The sequence below is a fragment of the Oncorhynchus clarkii genome, chromosome 32 (genome assembly GCF_045791955.1).
Source record: "Oncorhynchus clarkii lewisi isolate Uvic-CL-2024 chromosome 32, UVic_Ocla_1.0, whole genome shotgun sequence".
Lineage (NCBI taxonomy): Eukaryota > Metazoa > Chordata > Actinopteri > Salmoniformes > Salmonidae > Oncorhynchus > Oncorhynchus clarkii.
In genome coordinates, this window is record NC_092178.1 from 32025621 (window position 1) to 32048961 (window position 23341).

The 23341-nt window shown below is 42.2% G+C and overlaps 1 protein-coding gene across 6 annotated transcripts in view; it reads left to right on the top strand.

Annotated features, from left to right (window-relative positions):
• Positions 1–14725: 14725 nt before the first annotated feature.
• LOC139391994 (collagen alpha-2(XI) chain-like) overlaps positions 14726–23341 on the top strand; it is a 41255-nt gene continuing 32639 nt past the window's right edge. For all 6 annotated transcript variants that reach the window (XM_071139611.1, XM_071139612.1, XM_071139613.1 and 3 more), the window contains exon 1: positions 14726–15000. In XM_071139611.1, coding sequence (XP_070995712.1) covers positions 14883–15000 — 118 coding nt within the window. In that variant the 5' untranslated portion in view covers positions 14726–14882. The remainder of the gene's footprint in view (positions 15001–23341) is intronic.

The window sequence follows — 23341 nt, forward strand, 5'->3', positions numbered from 1 at the left end:
GAGCAGTTTCCTTCCTCTTCGGCAACTGAGTTAGAAAGGACGCCTGTGTCTTTGTAGTTACTGGGTGTATTGATAAGCCATCCAAAGCGTAATTAATAACTTCACCATGCTCAAAGGGATATTCAGTGTCTGCTTTTGTTAATTTTTACACATCTACAAATTGGTGCCCTTCTTTGCTAGGCACTGAAAAACCTCCCTGGTCTTTGTAGTGGAATATGTGCTTGAAATTCAGATAATTGTATGTGTGAGGTTCAAAGATGGGGTTGTTTTTCTAATCATGTCAACCACTATTATTGAACATGGAATGAGTCCATGCAACTTATTATAATTTTTGTTAAACATATTTTTACTGCTTTTTACGTATTTAGGCTTGCTATAACAAAGGGGTTGCATACTAATTGACTCAAGACATTTCAGCGTTGGATTTTAAAAATGAATTTAAAAAAAAACCTACCAACTATATTCCACTTTGACATTATTGAGTATTGTCTGTAGATCAGTGGCACAAAATCTTCATTTAATCAATGAATAAATGAATTCAGGCTCTAACACAACAAAATGTGAAAAAAGTCAAGGCATGTGAAGGCACTGTGGGCCAAATGTACTCAGATGTACATTTACTGGACATCGAGGGCCTCTAAGAATAGCTTAAAGAGGGCAATAATGAGAATGGAACACAGCCCATAGGGTATATTTCTAGATCTGAGAGAATTCCGTTCTGCTCCAAAAAGAAAAGTACACACATCAGAAAGCCAGCAGTATTTAGAGGCCCAATGTGATGAAGTTGCATAAATGAGCAGAATGTAAATGTGAAACCAGAAAACAACAGAGACCCACATATATTTTGTCCCATTATGCAAAATAACAATGAGATTCTAGTGTAGACTAAAATGTGGATAAAACATTTACGGGGAAAAAAAATCATTGTTTTGGCATCTATGCCAAACATTCACTGCAATGAAAACGAGAGTATTAGTAGTGGGGGTCCTTGCCAGGAGTGAACGTGAGAAGGGTGAAATGGGTAAAGGAAGGGAAGAGTACAGACAGGAAGGAAGAAAGGGAGGGATTATTATTCTGTATCATCATAGTTATTTCTTCTTCTATCTGGCTCTCTGTGTGTTAGCATAGGCCGGATGTGACCAATCAAAAATCAGAGATCAAGCAAGGAACCGCTTTGATGACTTTCCAAAGGCAGACATTTCTGACCTCAAACATTCCTTTCATTTTGGGATTGTTTTTATTGTGCTCTCTGCCATAATTAACATGTTTTATTTATTTAACTAGGCAAGTCAGTTAGGAACAAATTCTTATTTACAATGACGGCCTACTGGGGAATAGTGGGTTAACTGCCTTGTTTGGGCAGAAAAACAGATTATTTACCTTGTCAGCTCGGGGTTTTGATCCAGCAACCTTTCAGTTACTGGCACAACGCTCTAACCACTAGGCTACCTGCCGCCCCAAACTATACCCAATCTCTATTTCTTGTTATTATAGATTTCACCACTGTGGATCACTGAGGATATATTTTATAGGCCAATCATTTGCATGCTATTTGGTCACTTTAATGAATAAGCGCTCATAAAATACATATAGTGTACATACTATTAGTAAATGAGTGATTATGAATGTCTATATTTTTTTATACTCTTTCTAGGTTGTAAGATTGGATCACTGTCACGGCCATCTTCCTGGAAGGAAGTGAGCGTACATTTTCCTTTTATTATAGTAAATGTCGCCAACAAAACAAGAAAACAAATAAACGACCGTGAAGCTTAACAGGGCATTAGTGCCACTAACAAAGATAACTTCCCACAAACACAACAGGGAAAAAGGCTGCCTAAGTATGATTCCCAATCAGAGACAATGATAGACAGCTGTCCCTGATTGAGAACCATACCCGGCCAAAACATAGAAATAACAAAACATAGAAAACAGAACATAGAATGCCCACCCAAATCACACCCTGAACAAACCAAAATATAGACATAAAAAGGCTCTCTCAGGTCAGGGTGTGACAATCACTGTGTACAGGACTGCAGATAGCTTTACTTTGATGCAAACTGCAACCGGGAGTCAGAACTTGTCAGGACCAGACGGTCAGCAGCTGGATTAGCTCCAAAGGTAAGATGGGTTTTGTTAGTTATCCAATCATAAGGAGCTGATGTTCGCGCCCTGGTTGGGTCAGGGATGTGACCTAATCTGTTACTGTGGTGCCATGACTAAAATCTGCCTGGTTGCTGAGGTTGAACATGTGCTTATCATTGGTGATTATTTTGTTCGATACATTGATGAGGTGATCGTAGGAATCCAAACAAAGAACAGCAAGGAACCAAGCACTGAGCCCTGGAGGACTCCAATCTTCAAAATGCATTGATTGTCAGGAAAAATTCCTGCCCTTGGCCACCTATTAGGAGGTAGATAAGACCCGGTCCAAAAGCAACCCATAGCCTCTATGCACTTCATGTAGATAGAAATAATTGTATAGGTAAGCTATGAGAAATATGGTAGTTGCTCCACTTTGCCCTCTCAATATTGCTTACACCTAACCAATTCTAACCAAGGTGTCACAACGGTCATTTTGAGGAGACCAAGGCGCAGCGTGATTGGAATACATTCTTCTTTTATTAAAACGAAGAACACTTAAACAAACTAACAAAACAAACGTGACGCTATAAACAACTAGTGCTGACATGCAACTACACATAGACAATAACCCACAAAACCAAAAGGGAAAATGGCAACCTAAATAGGATCCCCAATCAGAGACAACGATAAACAGCTGCCTCTGATTGGGAACCATTTCAGGCCACCATAGACCTACATTTACCTAGACATACCAAAACCCCATAGATATACAAAAACCCTTGACAGGGAAAAACACCTAGACAATACAAAAACTAAACCAACCACCCTGACCTAACCAAAATAATAAAGAAAACTAAGATAACTAAGGTCAGGGCGTGACACAAGATCTGGGAGTTGTTTCTAGAGCATGATCACTGGGCCCGTCTCTGCTGCTTCTTATTATAACTAATTAATGAATTATATCATCAGATGATGGTTTAATTTGTCCAATTCTGCCAACGGGCTTTGCAGGATCAAAACTGAAAGGGGAGGTGGAATCTCATGTAGACTGGAATGGAGTGTTGATACCAATGGACTCTGGCTGCTTGTGGTGCTGAGTACATTTGCTTTCTTCTGTGGGAATTGCACCCGGTCTCCTCATGGAAACGTGTTTATTTTGTCTGGGTTTTATTTACTATCTCAGCCGTTGCTCACAGTGGCTTATTTGTCATTGTTTCGCCAATGTTTAGAATCCTGGTTTGCCTGTATAGCCTCAAATCTTGTGTGAAGGGGGAATTATAGACTTTCTAACATTTGTGCCGCTTTTTCCCAACCCCTTCCGGCAGCCTGGGAAACTATGAAGTGGTAGACTTTTGGTACAATGGCCCTTAAAGTTCATTTACCAGCCTGTTTAATATGTGGCATATATTGTGCCTACAGTATATGTTGTTTGCCTGAATAATCATTAGTAACACTTCCACTGTACAGCTGGTCTTGGATACGGCTGTGTGGGATGAAGCCTCCACAGTTCTCGTCTCTCTCCTCCTTCTCCTCCACGCTCACCCTCCTCCGAAGCTCTGCTGTACCTCTGGCCCTGTCTATGCTGCGTCCTGTCTCACAAAAGGCCCTTCTGTTTCCCCTGCCACCCCACCCCCTCCCTCAACACCCCAGTGGTACATTCCCTCTCCTTCCCCTATTGCATTCCATATTGACCAGTCCCATTGTGGAGTACCTCGTTCACCTCAGTGAGAACAGAACCATAGAGGTCCACTGTTGAGCATAGTGGACGTTTTAGAGTGCCTCAGGTAGACTGAACACAGGCCTAGTACCTTTCCTGTAAACTGTGGCCCTCAGTTGTTTCCTTGATTATTGTCCCGACCTACTCGCATCAAATCAAAATGTATTCGTCACGTGCTTCGTAAACAACAGGTGTGGACTAACAGTGAAATGCTTACTCACGGGTCCTTCCCAACAATGCAGAGAGAAAGACAATAGAGAAATAATAGAAAAGTAAAACACGTAATGAAAGTAATAATAGATACACAATGAGTAACGATAACTTGCCTACAGACAAGGTGTACCAGTACCGAGTCGATATGCAGGGGTACAAGGTAATTGAGGTAGATATGTACTAGGCAATGGATAGATAATAAACAGTAACAGCAGCGTATGTGATGAGTCAAAAAACGTTAGTGCAAAAAGGGTAAATGCAGATAGTCCGGGTAGCTGTTTGGTTACTGGAGTTAGGGCCTAATTCTGAGTCATTTATGTTCATGCCTGGGTGTAGCCTTTCATAGCTATGTTGTTACGTTGCTTTTGTCATTTGTGTTATCATTGGGGTGGACTTGCGTTTTGTTTACGACTTTAATTGAGCATTTTAGAATGAAATGATGGCGTACTGAAAAACAATCCCGTCGTGGGGGTTTCCATTGTGAAGGTTGACAGATGACATGCAACGAGTATTGTGAGGTATGGAAGCTATGCCATTTGTTGCTGGTTGTGAGGGTATGAAACAGCAGCCAGGCCGGAAACTTCAGCTGGCCTCTGTGGATAAGAGGGAAAGTCATGGGGGTCATTTTGACTTTAGCATGACACTGTGCTCTACCTGCCCCTGTGCTGACCATGAGACTGTGGAGCAGGGGTCACCAACAGAGTTCCTTCAGGGACACGTGAATTACTCAATGTCTGCATTATTATTTGTATATTGTGTGACAATAGATACATTTTATTTGGCCGTAGTTAACATTAGATAAATGGCGGAGCACATTCATACTTATGCTATGACTAGAACAAACAATTATTAGTTGCTGATGTAGCTAGCTTATCAGCCCAGTAAAGCCCTAATGAAATCAGTTGCCTAAATAATGTGACAGGTTGACCTTAATTAGTGAGGGAAGAGCCCTTTTCAAGCTTTGATAAATCAAATGTACCATCACATGACTAAGAGGCAACCTTCACTTCTATAGCGAGACAAACAATTTGGATATATAACTTTAGTGCTGGTTGGTTGCAGTCTTGTGATGGAAACTTCCAAAGAAAAAGACAAATCTGGTGATTAATTTAATAAACAAAGTTATGCAACACCCAATGCCCCTGTGTGAAAAAGTAATTGCCCCCTTACACTCAATAGCTGGTTGTGCCACTTTTACAGTAGTTGCAACGGCAACCAAACATTTGCTGAAGTTGTTGGTCAGTCTTTCACATCGATGTGGAGGTAATTTAGGCCCGACTCTTCCGTGCAGAACTGCTTTAACTCAGCGACATTTGTGTGTTTTCAAGCATTCATTTCTAGTTTTTGGTCCCGGCCCTATCTCAATCAGGTTTAGGTCTGGACTTTGACTAGGTCATTCCAAAACTTTTCAGCCATTCTGATGTAAACTTGATTGTGTGTTGTTGAGCTCATGGACAGATGGCCTGACATTCTCCTGTAGAATTCTCTGGTTTCTTCAACGATGGCAAGTCGTCCTGGTCCTAAGGTAGTAGTGCTGTGTGATTAGTGCTGTTTGTAGTCTGCTCGGTTTTGGTTAGATTATTTTTTTAAATATCAAGGTTTTCCATTTCGGTTTCGATTGATTTTTTATATATATTTTTTAACATTAAATGCACTATGCATTATGTGGGTTGAAGGCTATATTACATCACATAATATAACAATTATTAAAAGTCTGTAGTGACTGTGTCACGACTTCTGCCGAAGTTGGTCCCTCTCCTTGTTCGGGCGGCGTTCTAGCCATCGCCGATCCATTTTTCATTTTCCATTGGTTTTGTCTTGTTTTCCATCACACCTGGTTCCAATTCCATCAATTACATGTTGTGTATTTAACCCTCTGTTTCCCCCCCCATGTCCTTGTCCGTAATTGTTTGTTGTAGTGCGTGTGCACGGTAGGCTGGTATTGACCGGGTTTTGTTTGACCCATTTATTGTATTGTTCTGTTGACGGTGGTTTATGGTTATTAACCACAATCGTTGTAAACCAGTTTCCGCTCTCCTGCCCCTGACTTCTCTGCCGCCAGTAGCATCACATTACAGACGGCCCATTACTGCTTATCACTTATTAACCATTTATATGCATTACTTTAAGTCAATATTTAAATTGTTGTGTATATTACATTTGTTTTATTTGATGACTTTATTATTTCATTCCAAGTCACCAGCTCATCACTAGAGCTGCTGCTCATTTTGGTTAATCGCTCAGCACTACTAGGCAGCAAAGCATCCCCAAAGCATCACACTACCACCACCATGCTTGACCGTTGGTATCAGGTTCTTACTGTGGAATGCAGTGTTTGGTTTCCAACAGACATAACGGGACCCACGTCTTCCAAAAAGTTATGGCTACCAGTAAATAGTTACCAGTATATAGCTCTTTATCCGTGATACTGTAGAGTCAACCACACGTTGACAGTAAGGCTTTTTTCATCTGTAAAATTGCTACCAGTATATAGCTCTTCATCAGAGAGACTGTAGAGTCAACCACGCGTTGACAGTAAGGCTGATTTCATCTGTCCATAGAACATTCTTCCAGGAATTTTGACAATCATCCAGGTCATTCCAGGTGCTTTTTGGCAAACTTGAATCAACTTTTTGGATGAAACGGGTCCCATTATGTACGGCGAAAACCAAACACTGCATTCTTTCTGAAACTGTGTCACTACCGCAACAAAATACAGTTTGACTTTTTGGGGTATGACAATTTAGACTTATTTTTCACTTTTACCAATCACTGTTGCTAATATAAGGATATTATGGACTTGATCATGTGCTCATCTGAGTGTATGTCTATTGTATGTCTACTTTGCTCTCACAAGGTCGGCTCAGCGGGACTGGAAATATTGGCTGGACTCCCACAATCTCTGTGGTTGCCAGGTGTTCTCCTCCTCTGCTGCCAGTTTCTGGGAGCAAACGCTTTGCTGAGAAAGGATGCACTTGGCTATCTTTGTGTAACCCGTAGTGATAGTATTCGCTGAGGGGGAAATACCTTGTCAGAGCTTCTGACTGGTAGTTTCCACGACAAAAGCTATAATCCTTTCTGTGACTAAATGACAGACAGCAACAAGACACAGTTCTATTTGTTTCTAAGGATGGCTGCTGTAATGTCTGTTGATCAATGATCAGAAGTTGAACACTTCACTGTCCGCCTTCATTGTTTTGTTGTTGTTTTGTTTTCGACTCCACCAGTCAAAGCCAGTTTTACCATCACGTCTGAGTGGGTCATTCGGCATTCGCCTCCAGGCCCCTAAATTTGAAATGAAGTGCAAACACTTGCAACACTCATTGCAACACTCTTGCACCTATATTATCAAGAAATACTGCACGATAGACCAATCACTGTAAAGCCATAATGTAGGAGGATGCTACCTAATTACCTAATTCTTCCTCATTCCGTGAGGGTGTGGTTGATGGTATATTTAATCTGGAACCTTTTAATACTTGTGTTTCGGGTCTGGACAAAAAAAGTGAACTGTCCCTTTAACAGTGAGGTGACTGAAGGAATTCATTGTAATCATTATTCCAACATGAAACCATTGTAGGTTTACTGATTCAGAAATATACTGTTTATTCATGTTGTTTAGTCATTCTCTCTCTTAAACACACTCATTCTCCACCTGTCTACCTCAATCCACCTCTCTCTCTCTCTCCCCCCCCAACTCTCTCTCTCTTACCTCTCTCTATCAGTTTCCCCAAAGTTCCACCCTATTCCCTAGTCAGTAGGTCAGTTGAAGTGAACCCCCCCCGGTTGCCTGCCTCGCCCCTCCCCGCCTCAATTTTTTTCTGGAATCTCCCTGTGTAAATACTGTTTGATCCTTCTCTCTCTCTCGCTTCGTCAATGGCTCTCATTCATTCCCCCTCTCCGTCTGCATGCCTCTGTACCCCCTTCCCTCCTTCACTATTCATTCCTATGATTTTTCTTGCCTGTACCTTTCCATGGCTTTCCCTTCTCCTCCCAGCTCCCTCACTCACTCACTTACCCCCCCCCCCCCTTTTTAAATTGCCTCACATCGCTTACCTCCATCTTTTGGCTCTCTATACATTTAGATGTATGCTGATGTGGGTCTTCTACTAAAGCAATATACACATTTTTAAAAAATTGGTGTTTTGTTGATGCGAAACCCATTGAAGGTGTTATAAACACATATGGCCCAGTATATTGATAGGCTCCATATCATAATGAGTTTATGTAGTTGGCCCAATTTGCCACTCTCTCCAAGTTACATCAGTGGCTCTGTGAGTATTGCTAATGGCCAAATGATCTTTAATAGTGATTGTGCTAAATGATCCGAATCAGTGTTTAACTTGCTAAATTTATCACTGGGGATTGGGGAACATGCTGCACCTACACACACGCACCCAGAAATGTTAAGGCCTGGAGTATTTGAACATACATATAACCATTTATAAAGACATGCCTATAGAGGCAATCACACTCAGTAAAAAAAAAAGATGTTTTATTGTCACATTAGATACGCAGACATCAAACACAGACAGCATACGCAGACACCATACACAGACAGCATACGCAGACATCATACGCAGACATCATACACAGACACCATACACAGACACCATACACAGACAGCATACACAGACATCATATACAGACACCATATGCAGACACCATACACAGACACCATACACAGACATCATACGCAGACACCAAACGCATACACCATACGCAGACACCATACGCAGACACCATACACAGACAGCATACACAAACATCATACACAGACACCATACACAGACACCATACACAGACATCATATACAGACACCATACGCAGACACCCTACGCAGACACCATACGCAGACAGCATATGCAGACATCATACACAGACACCATACACAGACAGCATACACAGACATCATATACAGACATCATATACAGACACCATACACAGGGTGGCATACAAACTTCAGACTCACCCCACACATAAACACAACCACCTATGCATTCCCTCTCTCTGTGTAGGCCTCTCTCTCTACCCGTCTCGCTCTCTTTCTCTCACTCTCTCTCTCTCTCTCTCTCTCTCTCTCTCTCTCTCTCCCACTCTTGCTCTCTTTTTCTCTCTCTTTTTCTCTCTCTTTTTCTCTCTCTACCCCTCTCTCTCCCTCTCTTTTTCTCTTTCTTTCTCTCTCTCTCTCTCTCTCTCTCTCTCTCTCTCTCTCTCGCTCTCTCACTCCTCTCTCTCCCTCTCTTTCTCTACCCCCCCCTCTCTCTCTCTACTCCTCTTGCTCGCTCTCTCTCTCTCTCTCTCTCTCTCTCCTTCTCTGAATGCCTGTGGTTAGTGCATGCATGCATGTGGTTAGTTGGGTGTGTTCACGGTCATCAGTGACCCATTCTATTGTTCATTTTCATCTTTACCTGCATCACCTCTATCAGTGTGCCCAGGCCATGCATGTGTGTCTCACACATACACTCATACACTCCATGCTAACGTCCTACATTTACCCCCCCCCCCCGATCTATTTCTGTGTCATGTGGCGAGTAGGGTGTGTGTGCTCGGTTTGCAGCCCTGCCCAGTAAAATACAGACTTTTCAAGGAAGTCAGCAATAGAATATGGTCGCTTTATTGTAATTACAAGGTTCCAGTTTTGGAAATAGCCAGGCTACCCACAAGCACTTGCTGTGTCTGTCTCTACGGCACTCTTTGCTTTTCTTTTGCACCCCCCTCAACTCCCCTGGCCAGCTCTCGTTTGGTTTATTATTATTTGGCACACAAACTCAGAATCCCATTGGTAGATAAAGCACAGCCTTTGACATCATCATAGTCAATCAAATGTAATTAGTTTTCATTAGCTGAGTGTTAAATCTGGCACGTGGGACGTCAACCCTGGCCACGATGAACCACAGAGCCTTGCGGTCTTTGTCCTAACCCTAAAATTACTGCAGACAAATTAGTAGGCTTTATTAATTTAAAGAGGCTGACATTCAAGGTGAATTCAGTAATTGGTGGTTCAGACTGAACCCTAAAACCTGCTGCCTAGATTTAGTCTCGGAAGAGCATCTGCTTGTTTTGTCAGCAGATTTTACACTGTAATAATGTTTTTACAGTCAAAACTCATGGTAAAATGTCTTCTTCACATTGTGCCAAAAACTTATTCTGGGTGTGTGAAGTCAGTCATTTCGCCCATTTTGGTACATCCATAAGCTGTGGTACATTCATAGAGTGATATTCACCCGATTGTGCTTATGACTACTGTTGCTATGGGTGTGTGAATGCCCAGTGTATTCTCTCCAATGTTAGGCAACTTCTTTTTGTTGTTCATAATTAAAGATATTCTTGCTTAGCCGATGACCACACAACACATAATTCCCCATTCACTATTTCATCCAATTCTCATTCTTATTTGTCCTTTTCTGCCCACCCCTCTCCTTTCCCCGCCACTGTGTATTTGGGAACCACTGGTTCAACAAAAGCTGTGATTATAGCCATTTTAAAGGCCCAATGCAGCCATTTTTGTATCAATATCAAATCATTTCTGGGTAACAGTGAAGTACCTTACTGTAATAGATTTCCATTCAAATGGGCAACAACAAGAAATTCTCAAGCAAGAATTTTGCTAGGATTTTTTCTGGGCGTAGTCTGAGTGGGCAGGGGAAAAAGGAAAACTAGCTGTTATTGGCAAAGAAGTTTGGAACTCTCTTTGTTATTGGTCTAGTAACCAATTTAATGCATGGTGATGTCACCATGGAAAGCCGGAACTCCCGCCCATGCAAACCTGCTGATTAGAAGGTCTTGTGTACATTGTATTTTCAACTATCCGGAAATAACACTGATCAAATGATTTCACACTTTTACAGTCTTAGTTTCATCAGCTATTGTGCAATCTGGTTTAAAACACAGGAAAATCTGCATTTTGGGGCCTTTAATATGGAAGCAACCTTTAGGCTACAGTGTACCAGCAGAGCATGGCACAAACACATACCAAGTTTCTCTCTAGGGTGTCTCTTTTCACAGCTTGCGGCATCCACACTCCGGCTTTAGGGGGCAAAAACACTTGGACCACAGAGCGTCCAATGTGCTCTACAGTCCAAAATAAAACCATAACATTGTCACGGAGAGATTTTTGATTGTGTTTACCCCATTGCATGAGGAATTGTGTTCCGTTCAGTTGTCCAAGAACAGAGATGCTCTAAGCTTTTTTTTCAATCCACAACTCATATTATGAGTTCTGGTTGTCCCTTTTTTAGGTTTTCCAATAGTAGTCTTGCTGGTAGCTATGAATATTGTCTGAGCGCTGTTGCCATATAATCCCTGATTCATAATTGGTGGATGCAATAGTTGATGGTTGGTGACTATTGAGCAGTGTATTAACATTGGCTGATGAATTATTATTTTCATTGTATTTTTTTATACTTTTCCCTATAGTTTCTTATAAAGGGGAGCATGGTTTTCATAAGAGGCCTTTCATGCAAAAGCCTGGACAGTGCCAGTGTGCAGAATCATAAAAAAAAAGACCTTAGTCCTTTCTACTTCTAAATGATCCCTTACTTAGTCCTCGGAATTGCAGACTAGCATCCAGTCGAGACACGAGTGATTGGGACTGAGAGGTGGGATGGTCAAAATACCACAAAATATCAACTTTTTTGCCTTCAGAGACTCAAAGTAAAAAATAGGGGAGAAATGAGAGGGAGGGAGTGAGAAAGAGGCAAAGAACATCAAAGGATGATTATATTTCATTATTGCCCTCTGGCTCTGCGTTCAAAGATATGTACTAAACACAGGTTTTGCCGTACAGCAATTTACAAAGCATAGAGCCAGACCGGTATATCTGTTCTTATGATAACTTTGAAATAGAGAATAATATGGACGTTTAAGTTTACGATAGACAGGGAGAAGTATTAGCAGCCCTTTGAAACAACCTTGTATGAAAGGTTATTCCTCATTCAAAGAAAACTATTAGGGGCAAGATGCAATTAACGGAACATCTTACGATTGAGATGTATTATAACAGTATATTTGATTGGCTTTTTCTTTAGTGCTGGGCCGCAGACTTCGCCAGTTTTGACAAACTACGTGTGTTAAAGACGTGCAGATGTGACACTTTTGGGGGAAAAAAAGAATACCTCTTCAGCAATACCGTTTCTCTTGTTGTCAGATTGAAATCAAATGTAAAACATCTCAATACACTTAACTGTAAAAATGAGAATAAAAAAAACAAACAACATAAGAAACGAGAAATATACATTACTACAAAATAAAGTATACAGAACTGGAAATAATAAACCTTGATCCAGGACCCCAGACTATGAGTAACTGTCTTCAGGTCACAGGGGAGGTGATTGAGGCAGCCAGTGATCTCTAACTCTGCTACACTATACATATACAAAAGTATGTGGACACCCCCTGCCACACTCACTACCGAGTTCCGAAAGTATACCTGTAGTTCCAAACGGCCTCTGGTATCAAAATCAGCACAATAACTGTTCGTCGGGAGCTTCATGAAATGGGTTTCCATGGCCGAGCAGCTGCACACAAGCCTAAGATCACCATGCGCAATGCTAAGCATTGGCTGGAGTGGTGTTAAGCTCGCCACCATTGGACTCTGGAGCAGTGGTAACATGTTCTCTGGAGTGATGAATCACGCTTCACCATCTGGCAGTCTGACGGACGAATCTGGGTTCGGCAGATGCCAGGAGAACGCTACCTGCCCCAATGCATAGTGCCAACTGTAAAGTTTGGTGGAGGAGGAATAATGGTCAGGGGCTGTTTTTTATTGTTCGGGCTAGGCCCATTAGTTCCAGTGAAGGGAAATCTCGAAGCTACAGCATACAATAACATTCTAGACGATTCTGTGCTTAAAACTTTCTGACAACAGTTTGGGGAAGGCCCTTTCCTGATTCAGCATGACAATACCCATGTGCACAAAGCGAGGTCCATACAGAAATTGTTTGTTGAGATTGGTGTGGATGAACTTGACTGGCCTGCACAGAGCCCTGACCTCAACCCCATCTAACACATTTGGAATGAATTGGGACGCCGACTGCGAGCCAGGCCTAATTTCCCAACATCAGTGCCCGACCTCACTAATGCTCTTGTGGCTTAATGGAAGCAAGTCCCAGCAGCAATGTTCCAATAACTAGTGGAAAGCCTTCCCAGAAGAGTGGAGGCTGTTATAACAGCAAAGGTGGGACCAACTCCATATTAATGCCCCTGATTTTGGAATGAGATGTTCGACGAGCAGGTGTCCACATACTTTTGGGCATGGGTTCTATATCATCAGATCTAGGCAATGCAGATTTCCAGCTCTAACCATTTGTAATGGACTTACGATGGAATACTTGACCATTTCCATCAATGACTAGCACAAAATACTTCCCATTGTAGCCGTCAATCCATCTGACGATCAACTCTGAAAACGACTATGGATATTGATAGAAAATGTTGTTGTTGGCAGCCCTATATTTTGGTTGTCTTCGGGGCCCACTGCCCTGCCTAAGAAAAAAATATGGGAACACTAACATCAGTGGCAATCAGAAAATGACATTAAAAGGTATATAATAATAATATTGGTTAAACTTTACTTAAAGCATCCAGCTAGCTTTATAACTTGTTATAATCATGTATAAGCATTTATAATGTATTTGAATGTTTTATGTATTTCAATGCATATAATTTTCAACTGTCTCAAACGTCTGTTATTTAGTCTAGATCATTGTGAGATTATTATTATAAGACATTATAAAAGGTGCCATACATGCATCATGACATACCTGTAGGCTTCAAGTGGTCAATTCAGCGGATGGATTGATATTCAATGTATGTTTTTAATAAAAAAGGAACTGACCCCAACTCTAAACCCGAACCCTGTTATATCTAGCCTACTCATGTAAACCCCCAGTGTCATAAAACAGCTGTGGGAATGAAAATGGACAAGTTCAAGTTATGATCATGAGAAATGTGCCTGCTCTGCAATAAACGTTCTCACTGTCGCACCTGGTTAGCCGCTGACGCCACGTTGGACTGACCAATCAGGCTTTACAGGAGCACGGGAAGCTCGAAGGCATCTTAATGTGGGCGTGGACTACATTCGTGTGCGAGTTCGGACAGCGAAATGATTGGCTGCGGCAATTCCTACACTGCTTTTGCAGACCCATCCGGCCTACAAGGTTCGGCTGTTTTATCGGGATATACCGGGACTGAAAAAAATCTGTTTGACCGACAGACAGACAGACGGACGCTCGTAATTTAAAAAAATCTAGCATATGCCTGGAGAGAGCGCAGCACAGTGCAAAGGATACTAAAACAAGGATGAAAAGTAGGAAATAGAAGGCGCGACAGCAATTTGGCCCTAATAAGAAGGCACAGGTTTACGTAACCTACGTGTGCCGCGCGCGTAATTACGCACAATCTCTCCCTCCCTCCTTCCCCACTGCCACTCAGTCATTCTCTCTCTCCGCACGCACACACACGCTCCCTCACTTTTCGCGGGAGAAAGTAGGAAGGGGGAGAGAGAAAGAGAAAGGAGAGAGAGTGATTTCAGGTCTCTCTGCTCTCTCCGTGGTGGGTACTCATATCCACTCCGCTGACTCAATGGAGCTTTAGCACTAGGGATATAACATCAATATTTATTGCCCGTTCCCCTTTTACTATTTAAAATTTGTACATAGCATAGGTAGATATAGGTCACTTAATAAAGAAGCGTTAAGGAGATTAAGGAGAGATAAAACACGTCTCCAGAGGCGAACCTTTTTCTTATTTTTTTTGCCTCACAGGAGGTCCAGTCGAAACTCTCTTCGACTGACTTTCTGTGAGAGAGGATATCTAATTTGAACATATCCTACTTTATAGTCCAGCGTCAAACAACTAAAAAACTATGGATATTCGAGATTGCCCCTTTCGGAAGAAGCGGAGACCATGGCGCTTGGACTTTTCCTCTTTTGCCTTGGTAACCCTGGTGCTCGCGCTGTGCCAACTACCCGTGGCTCGGGCAGGTAAAATGGCTTTTATTTTTGTGCGTTCCAGTGAGATTTTGTAGCTAAATATTTGTCTGAAATGCCATGCATATTGTACCACATCTCAGAATTGTCAAGCACTGTACCGTGCTATTTGCTTTCTAAAAGTGATGCTCTTTGGCATGATTTCTAGCTTAGATTTACAGGTTACCTGTGGTAGTTTAGCCTACTGCTAGCCAACATTACTCCAAAACAGTACATTCTGAACAGGGTTTATAACTAATTTAATGTTATTCTCAAACAATTTCTTTTTTCTTTGTCTTCTTCCTCAATTGGCCGTAGTGAAACGCGCTGACAGGTGTCAGTCAGTGCTCTATTGCAGTTAGCCCAACGGCTCAACCATTTCGGATATTTAGAAGCGTTTTGTAGTTGTTGTGAATGTAATGTTTTATTCTAGATTTGACAATAGCTTTAAACGCAAAAGGTTTTTAAGGAGGAATTAAGTTAGGTTTTTGAAAGTTTTTGACAACCTCATGCGCCCATTGCGCATGGATGCGCTTGTCATTCCAGACGGGGCCATAGGATAGGACGGTGCGTTCAGCAGCCGACATTATACTGAGATAGGCTACTTTGGAGTTGACGACTGATTTATCGTTCTCTTCACTACTGGATGTAGGTATGTGGATATACAGTGGCAACGTCAAAAAGTAATGACTTTGGACATTGTATGGTGACTTGATTCGATATTTAACCAGTTCACCCCGCCCCTCCCCATCACCATCGCCTCTCATCACTCTTATTGTTGTGTGAGGATGGTTTTGCATTGTAATACCGTGTATGTACTGTGACAATGGAAGGCTGTTTTGTGTTCCATCCTGTCTTTAGGCCTGCTTGTGATAGCCCATAACGTACGTTGTTTTACATTGGTCACCTCTATTTTTTTTTTTTTTTTCGGTTTCTAAAAATAGTTACCATTGTTTTTATTATTAAGTTACTGTATCATGATTGAATCATATTATTGATTTATGTGATCCTTTTGAACAATAAGCAGTTTAAAGCGAACAACAGCTTATGCTTAACAATACCCTAATCGACAATAGCCGATCAATACTTTTAATTAGGTCTACTAATAATTTATCTTTTTTAATCAGTTATCGTTATGATTATAATACTTTTAATTATACATGGATAACTATTTATTTTACGATTCAACAGCGTCAATGTTTTTTCGAAGAATTTGGTGTCAAAGAACGTCTTCTAGGCAGGACGGTAATTCCGTGATTGACCACTACATTATAACATGCGCATTTGGATGTTTCCGTCATGTTTAATTAACACAGAGGTACCATTCATTCCCACAACTCTACTAGTTATGCTCTTAGTAAAATGTTACTTCCGTAGAATTGAACTTTTATCAATTATTTATTTATTCATTTGGACATAGGTAACTAATAACAATCGTGGACAATTGGAATAGGCCTACAATTGAACCATTAAAGGGGACACCTTATTATGCTAATATAATAGGCACTCGTATATTATAGCGTAACAATAATATCCTACGGTTTTATATAGCAAATGCATATTGAGCTTTATCCCAAATGTATGAGGCCCACGTAAGAAGAGCACTGCTTGTGGTGCCTGCATGGGAAACTTCTTGCAAGATATTGGCAATGTAATATATTAATATAGCCAACATTTTCAAAACACATAGCTGTTCTCTTCAGGTGCGACATTGAATGAATGCGACTTTATTCTTCAGTTTTGGTTAATTACGCTTTAATGCCCTAGGCGTTTTAAGCGGGAATAGATGCTGGCGTGTACGGAGGGGGGTTTGTAACATAATGTCTGCACTCTTCTGTTTTCCTTGGCTCGAGTACGAATTTCAGATTGCCGAGCCGATTGCATTTTCCCGTCGTCCGACTGCTGTGTGTATTTTGGAGGAGGAAGTCTGAACATTTTTGCTTTTTATGAATAGGTTATTATACGGGAGTGTGCGCTTCTGCGAGAACGAGTCGGGGAGAGAGAGGTACGGATAGTGAAAGCGTATGTGTCTCGGAGTGTATGTTCGCTTTGTACAGTTGTGTTTTTTTATACGTCTGTGAACCCTATGGATTTTTTTTTTTTACATTTCGGGTGATGAAGTGCCCCTTTCAAATGAATGTGCACCTCTGTGTCTCTGACACCTTGGACTGTTTTTTTTCTCACGTTAGGAACTGTATGGATGGAGTGTGCTTGCAGAAATGCATAAAATAATTGACAAGTTCAGAAGTGCTTTCTCTTTATGATAATTTCTCAACGAACAGAATATTCGATGGATTGGTATAATCTTCTTTCCATAGTTAGACACACTTGTGCGGAAGTGTCCTTGCGCACGTTTGTAAGACAAGGCCGTATCTAAACATTCATTCAAACTCCTGCTACTACCCATGCCACTGCGTGATAGCTTCTTGGTTTATGATGTTCACAAATGGCATGTGGATATAGGCTAAACACTAAAACAGGACCCCACCCAGGCAGTGAAAACCCGAATTAGAGATGGTCTGTGCTGTGGCTCCCTCCAGAAGGTCTGCCCCTACTGTTTATTCCCATCCCTCTGGGGTAAAAAAGTGCCCATATATAGCACGACAGACACAGAGGGTACAAGGAATGAAAGCAGGGTTTTGTAAATGAACAAAATATGTGGGCAATATTTTCTTAACATGGATGTTCCTCAACCTAATTTCAAAGCAATCATTCTCAAAGAACGGTCTGTCTCACATATTCCAAACAAAACACCTTCCCTCACTGACACCCTCTTTCCCCTGCGCTCTCGCACTCTTCCTCCCCCTAGCAGTCACAGAGGTAGTGAATAGAGCCACTGTGGGGCCGATTAGTAGGGCCCTGGCTATTTGTTCTCAGCCTATGCCACAGGCATGCTTGTGGGTGCACATACGTCTGAGTATTCATCTATGTGTACTCTGCAACTGGATACCTGTCTCCTTTATTGTCCTTTTGTCTTGTCTTTTTTCCCCACGTGGGACATATTATTCACATATTTCTTGTTCTCGCTCTCTCTCGCTCTCTCTCGCTCTCTCTCGCTCTCACTCTCTCTTCCCCTCTCCCACTTTCTCTCCTTGCCTTGGCATGCTTGTTGCTTTTGTCCAGTTGCATGTTGTCCCTGAAGTTGAGCAGTACCGTAGCCGCTTTTAGCTGCCTCCAACAGGAAGCAGCGGTGGTGGAGATCTCGTCAGACCACCACGCTACCTAGGAGAAACTGTTCAGTCACAAGGGCCTAGTGTTAGTGTACCATGAGAGGTGTCCGTCTCCTCCGTTCACTTATCATTGGAGTTGATGAGTGGTTCAGGGTTGGTCAAGAGCCCACAAAGAAAAACCAAAGGGGCATCAAGTCATCCACGATGTGTCATGAACCCACACCCCCCAGTTGCCCACATCCCACTCCGCACACCCAGACGTAGACGTAGGGCTTGGCCCAGACCGCGGCCATACTGTAGATGTGAAACGTGCACGACCCAAGGCCCTAACTGCGTATCAACCATGTAAAGCTGTAAATCCGAAATCTTGCAGTGTCAAAAAGGGCCTGCCCAGTTCACGTCGCCGCCCACCATAAATGTCAGACTAACCGCAGTAGCCCATCAGACTAGACCCCATCAGACTAGACCCCGTCAGACTAGAGGCACTTTCCGCGCTCTGCTTTTGAGGAGATGATTTGGGTTTTGCGAGACAGATAGTTAGACATCTTTCCTTCAAGGGTTTTCTGAAAATTGACTTGCCAAAGTGTGCCAAAGCGTAATCATACAGTGTCAGTCTAGACCTACTGTTCCTGGTAGACTAATCACTGTCATTTCCCTGGTTGTAGGAAGTGTGTTGGAGTGTCCGGGAACTCAGATGGGTAATTTTGCATGTAGATTTGTATCAATTATTTCAGACGGGCAATATTTTACATATGTTTGAAGGCCTCAGCTGTCCATTAGTGGGACATGCATGAGATGTAAGAATAGAAATGACAGATCATGCATTCTGCTATTGTACAGTCTAATCCGGAACTGTAGTTAGAATTTATGGACCTAGTCATCTAGAATTCTCTTGCTATTTTAGTGTTGTTTTTGATCACGATAAGTGTTTTAGAGACCTATGATTTTCACAATGTATGGTTGCTTTTGTGGACAATTCACCGGGAATCCAGACAGTTTCTGTGTTTAAATGGCTGCTTGTACGGTCTATATCACCCCTGACCCCCTTCATATAACATAGTGGGCCATTTAGAGATGAAAAATCATAGCCTGCCATCGTCTCCCACCTCACATGATGTTCGAATTCGAGACAATGTTCACCGATAAACATGTCAAAATGCTAGGTGATTTTACTGAATGGGATTTCCCCAATTCGGATTGGCTGTTTCCAAGGGTCTCCATAAACGATGATGATACCTTATTGTTCTGTAATCTGCATAGTTCCACAGCACTATTTAACAAGGCTGACTTTATCACCATTCCTAGTCTCAGTGGTAAATGGGGTTTAAGCTCTTTGGTATACTTTGCTAAAGTCTGGTTTGATTTCACTGTTTTTATTTTTTTTAAATCAAGAGAGTCGCACACTCTGTGTATAAACTCTCAGTAATTTATTGGGTAAAACACTGGTTACCAGTCAGACTCATGGTTATGGCAGCTATGTAACATTACAAAGTGACAACAGTTTATGTTGTATATCTATAAAAGGCATTACGTTTGGACTTACATGTAAAACAGAGTTGTGGATCCCCTGGTTAGGATGTGGGACAAGTTCAGCCATGTGTTTAACATGGAAAGGCACTAAGTTGTTACTCCCTGAGTTGGGATTCTTGCTCGTGCTTCTGTTGGATACTAGGCCTAACTGTCAAGAAGACATGTGCAGTATCTTAGCCTTCCAACTTTGCTTCAGTTCTTTATTTGGCAGCGGCTGTCTTGGGCTTGTATGTTTTAGTAGGCCACCAAGGCCTATCATATTGTGGTCCGGGTATCCTCCCTTAAGGGCTAATCCTGTCCTAGGCCCAACTGAGTCACTGGCTGAACTGAACTGGCTGAACATTCGTCACGGTCCACGTTGGCACTCTGCGGTAGAACTGCCGGTCGGGGGGTAGCGCTACTTTTTGTAGCGTAGGGCAATGGTTAGGTTCAAATCTTCCTAGCCTGGTTAAACCAGACTGACCGCTACGTTCGAAGTAAAACATCAGTGAACGTAGCACTCAAGTCTGTTTTAACCAGGCTATAGCTAGTCCACCTCCTCACTAGCTTCATATTAAACAGAACGAGCTGCGATTTACCACTGTCCACCATGCTGTCCTGCTTGTCTTACCCTACCATTCACCCGGAGTTGCTTGAGGGTACGATCCCATACGCAGAAGAATGAGGGTTTTCCTATGTCACGTTTTGTGGCGTTGACTTGTGATCTTCTTTATAGCACCTATTGTGATCTTCTACTCTACTGAATGTTTTTTTCCCAGAGGCTGCAGGCTTCGGACTAAAGGAAGTGCAGCCGTTACTAGGTTAGACCTAAGCTGTAGTCAGGGGCTACAACAAATTGTCTGATAATGTGATCTCCTGTCTAGTAACGTCTCTGTCGAATGAAACGTGTTTGGAGACACCCATGACCATATTAGGAGCAGACATGGAGGTGTGTTAGCTAGGCTGTTTGAAACGCTGATCGTGCCCAACACTGCATGAACATGACAGACGACAGGTGGTTTCTTTAATTGTATGACATGGCAAAGTTTCATCAGTGGTTTTGTGGAATGGTTTGACGGTTAGACGTCGTTAGAAGTTTCTCAACTTGAGGTTGAGTTCGTCAATCTTCAGTCGTCTCTAACACTTTAACCCCAGGCAACTCTTCCAAACATTTTACCTCACTTTGAAATCTCCACCGCAGTGACAAGTTGTGCAGTCTTTCATATTATATCGGAATTGTATATAAATATATGTATATCATATGTCTCAATAACTCCTTTTTATAGTGCGGGTGGTTATAATGGATTTTCTGTCTGTGTACATGAATGATTATAAATACATTATAACTATAGAGAATGATACAAATTATAGGCCTAACCTCCAGCCTGAGCTGAACACACATGCCTAACTGTTGTGGTTGGCTGGAGAGAACGATAGAGTGAGAGTTCAAAGAGAGGAAATCGAGGACCAACTTAGATTTGGTCTGGGTTCTTTTTCGAAGGCAAGAATATTCTTCCATGTTATCTATGTTTTATCTCTTTTCTCATCCTATTTTTGTCTCCTTCTCATTCCATCCTGTCTGCAACTCTTTTCTGTTGTCTCTCTCTCTCTTTGTTTTTCTCACCGTCTCTCTCTCTCTAACAATGTCCGTTTGGTGTGGCAGTAAAGGTCAGAGGTCAAGGTGTCAGGCTGCGGGTCTGTCTGGTATTTGGAGCCTTACGAGGAGGCCCCAGAAGAAAGAGTGAAAGGAGCGGGGGTGGAGGCGGGAAACAAGAGGTTACTCACGGGGTGAGGTGAAGAACGCTCCTCAGTCCTGGTTCTCACCCTCCTTGTTTAACGTTGGACAGTGTTACAAAAGTCTAGAGGGTCATCTGGAGTGTGACTGATCTGGTCTGCAGTGGTTTCAAAGGGCTCTGTTCAGCGTGTGTGTTGTCATGTCTCCTAGTCTCCTTCAACAGTGTCTGTTCCCAGCCTCTGTGTTTGGACAGTTGGTGTTTGGGTCAGTTAGCTGTTTTATGGTCAAAGATGTATTGGCCTGGATGTATGGACTCAGTGTTTAAACTGTTATCAGTTATGAACACTGTTGAATGGTTTTATTGGTGTGTGTGTGTGCTGTACAGTGTGCATTCTGTCATGAATACAATGAAACAGTAGGCTATATCCATCAGTGTTTTATGCCATCCTATCAAGGCATAGATTGCTTTTCACCCCCAATATATTGTTTGTATTTTAACGTTAATTATACCCTTGGAAATAATTGAGGGTGAAATAAGACATGCAACTGCAGATAGAAATGTAATGAATAGAGCTAACAGGAGTCCTTATTCTACCTGACAGACAATCACGTCTGCTCTACACAGTACTTTTCTATCTGAGCGTTCTGTCACTTTTCACCTTCCTTTCTGACAGCCGTCAGGAGAGTTCAGTGTCTGACCTAGCCCCATCTAGTGGTCAATTAAGTTAATTACATTAATAAAGCAGCCGCCCAGCTCCTGTTTCAAATCAATCAAATCATATTTCTTTACCTGCACTTCATTACGTTGCACTATATCTCCCAATTGTCTTACATTTAGAATAGTTTTGATTGGGCATAGTGCTATATATGAATCATTTTTCTTCATAATTAGGCCTGCATATGTGATTCCATAATCACTGTAGCTCACTATCCGGTGTATGTGACAATAACACATCGCGTTTTGTTTTACTATGTTGCTGTGAATAAAGCAACGTGAAGGACAACAGAATGATTCTCATTTGCAGCACAGGGTGTTAACTCCCTTGACACACCCGGCACTCCCATTTAGTGACGCTGCGTACAGGGTGGTCTCTACACTGTGACCATACGTGAGTGGTTAAAGGGGAGGGCAAGAGAAGAAAGAAAGCAGGCAAAGAGAAAGCGGGGGTTTGCCTGCGTGCCTGCCTTGTCTAACCCCGTCTAGCTCCATATTTTCCGCTCCTTGTCCCGTGTTTGTTTTTTTTTGGGGGGGGGGGTTGTGTATTTCTGAAGTTATATTTTGGTTCGTTCTCCTCTCCCAAGGCCTACTGACAGGAAGGGCCCATTGAGCAGAGCAGCGGTGAGCGGGCCGAGACAGAGGTGTTCATTGTGTGCGTGATCCTGCGGTGGAGTCTGACACAGGCCGTGCTGTCGCGGTTTCTCTCCTCCCCCCTCTCTCGTCCCCTTTCGCTCTCGTCCCTCTCTCACTGTCGCTCTCATCCTCTCTCTTTCTCCTTCGCTCTCTCCCCACGGCTCGTTATCCCAGTTCCTGTTTTGGAGAGTTAATTGGGCATTACAGTATCACTCTCCCACTCTCTCTGTCTGTAGAGAATTCCCCCTCTGCTACACCGTTGATCCCTCCTTTTCCCTCTCTCTCTCTCAGTTAGTGTGCTGCTAACAGACTGTGGGCCCGATTCTCTGAGTCAATATTAACGCGCCATTTGAGAGTTCACCATAAATATTGTCATCTGAGGCCTTCAAACATGTTGCTAGCAGGGTGTGACCTAAACACAATTAGCCTGGATTGGATCATTGTGATGAAAATGATATAATATCATATGGTCCAGTTAATTTTACATTGAGACTCCAATACAGAGTACAGACTGGCTTATGGGAATAAGAGTATCATATCATTACATATGAATGTGCTTTGTTTGGGGGCATTTTTCAATGATCAAAAGAT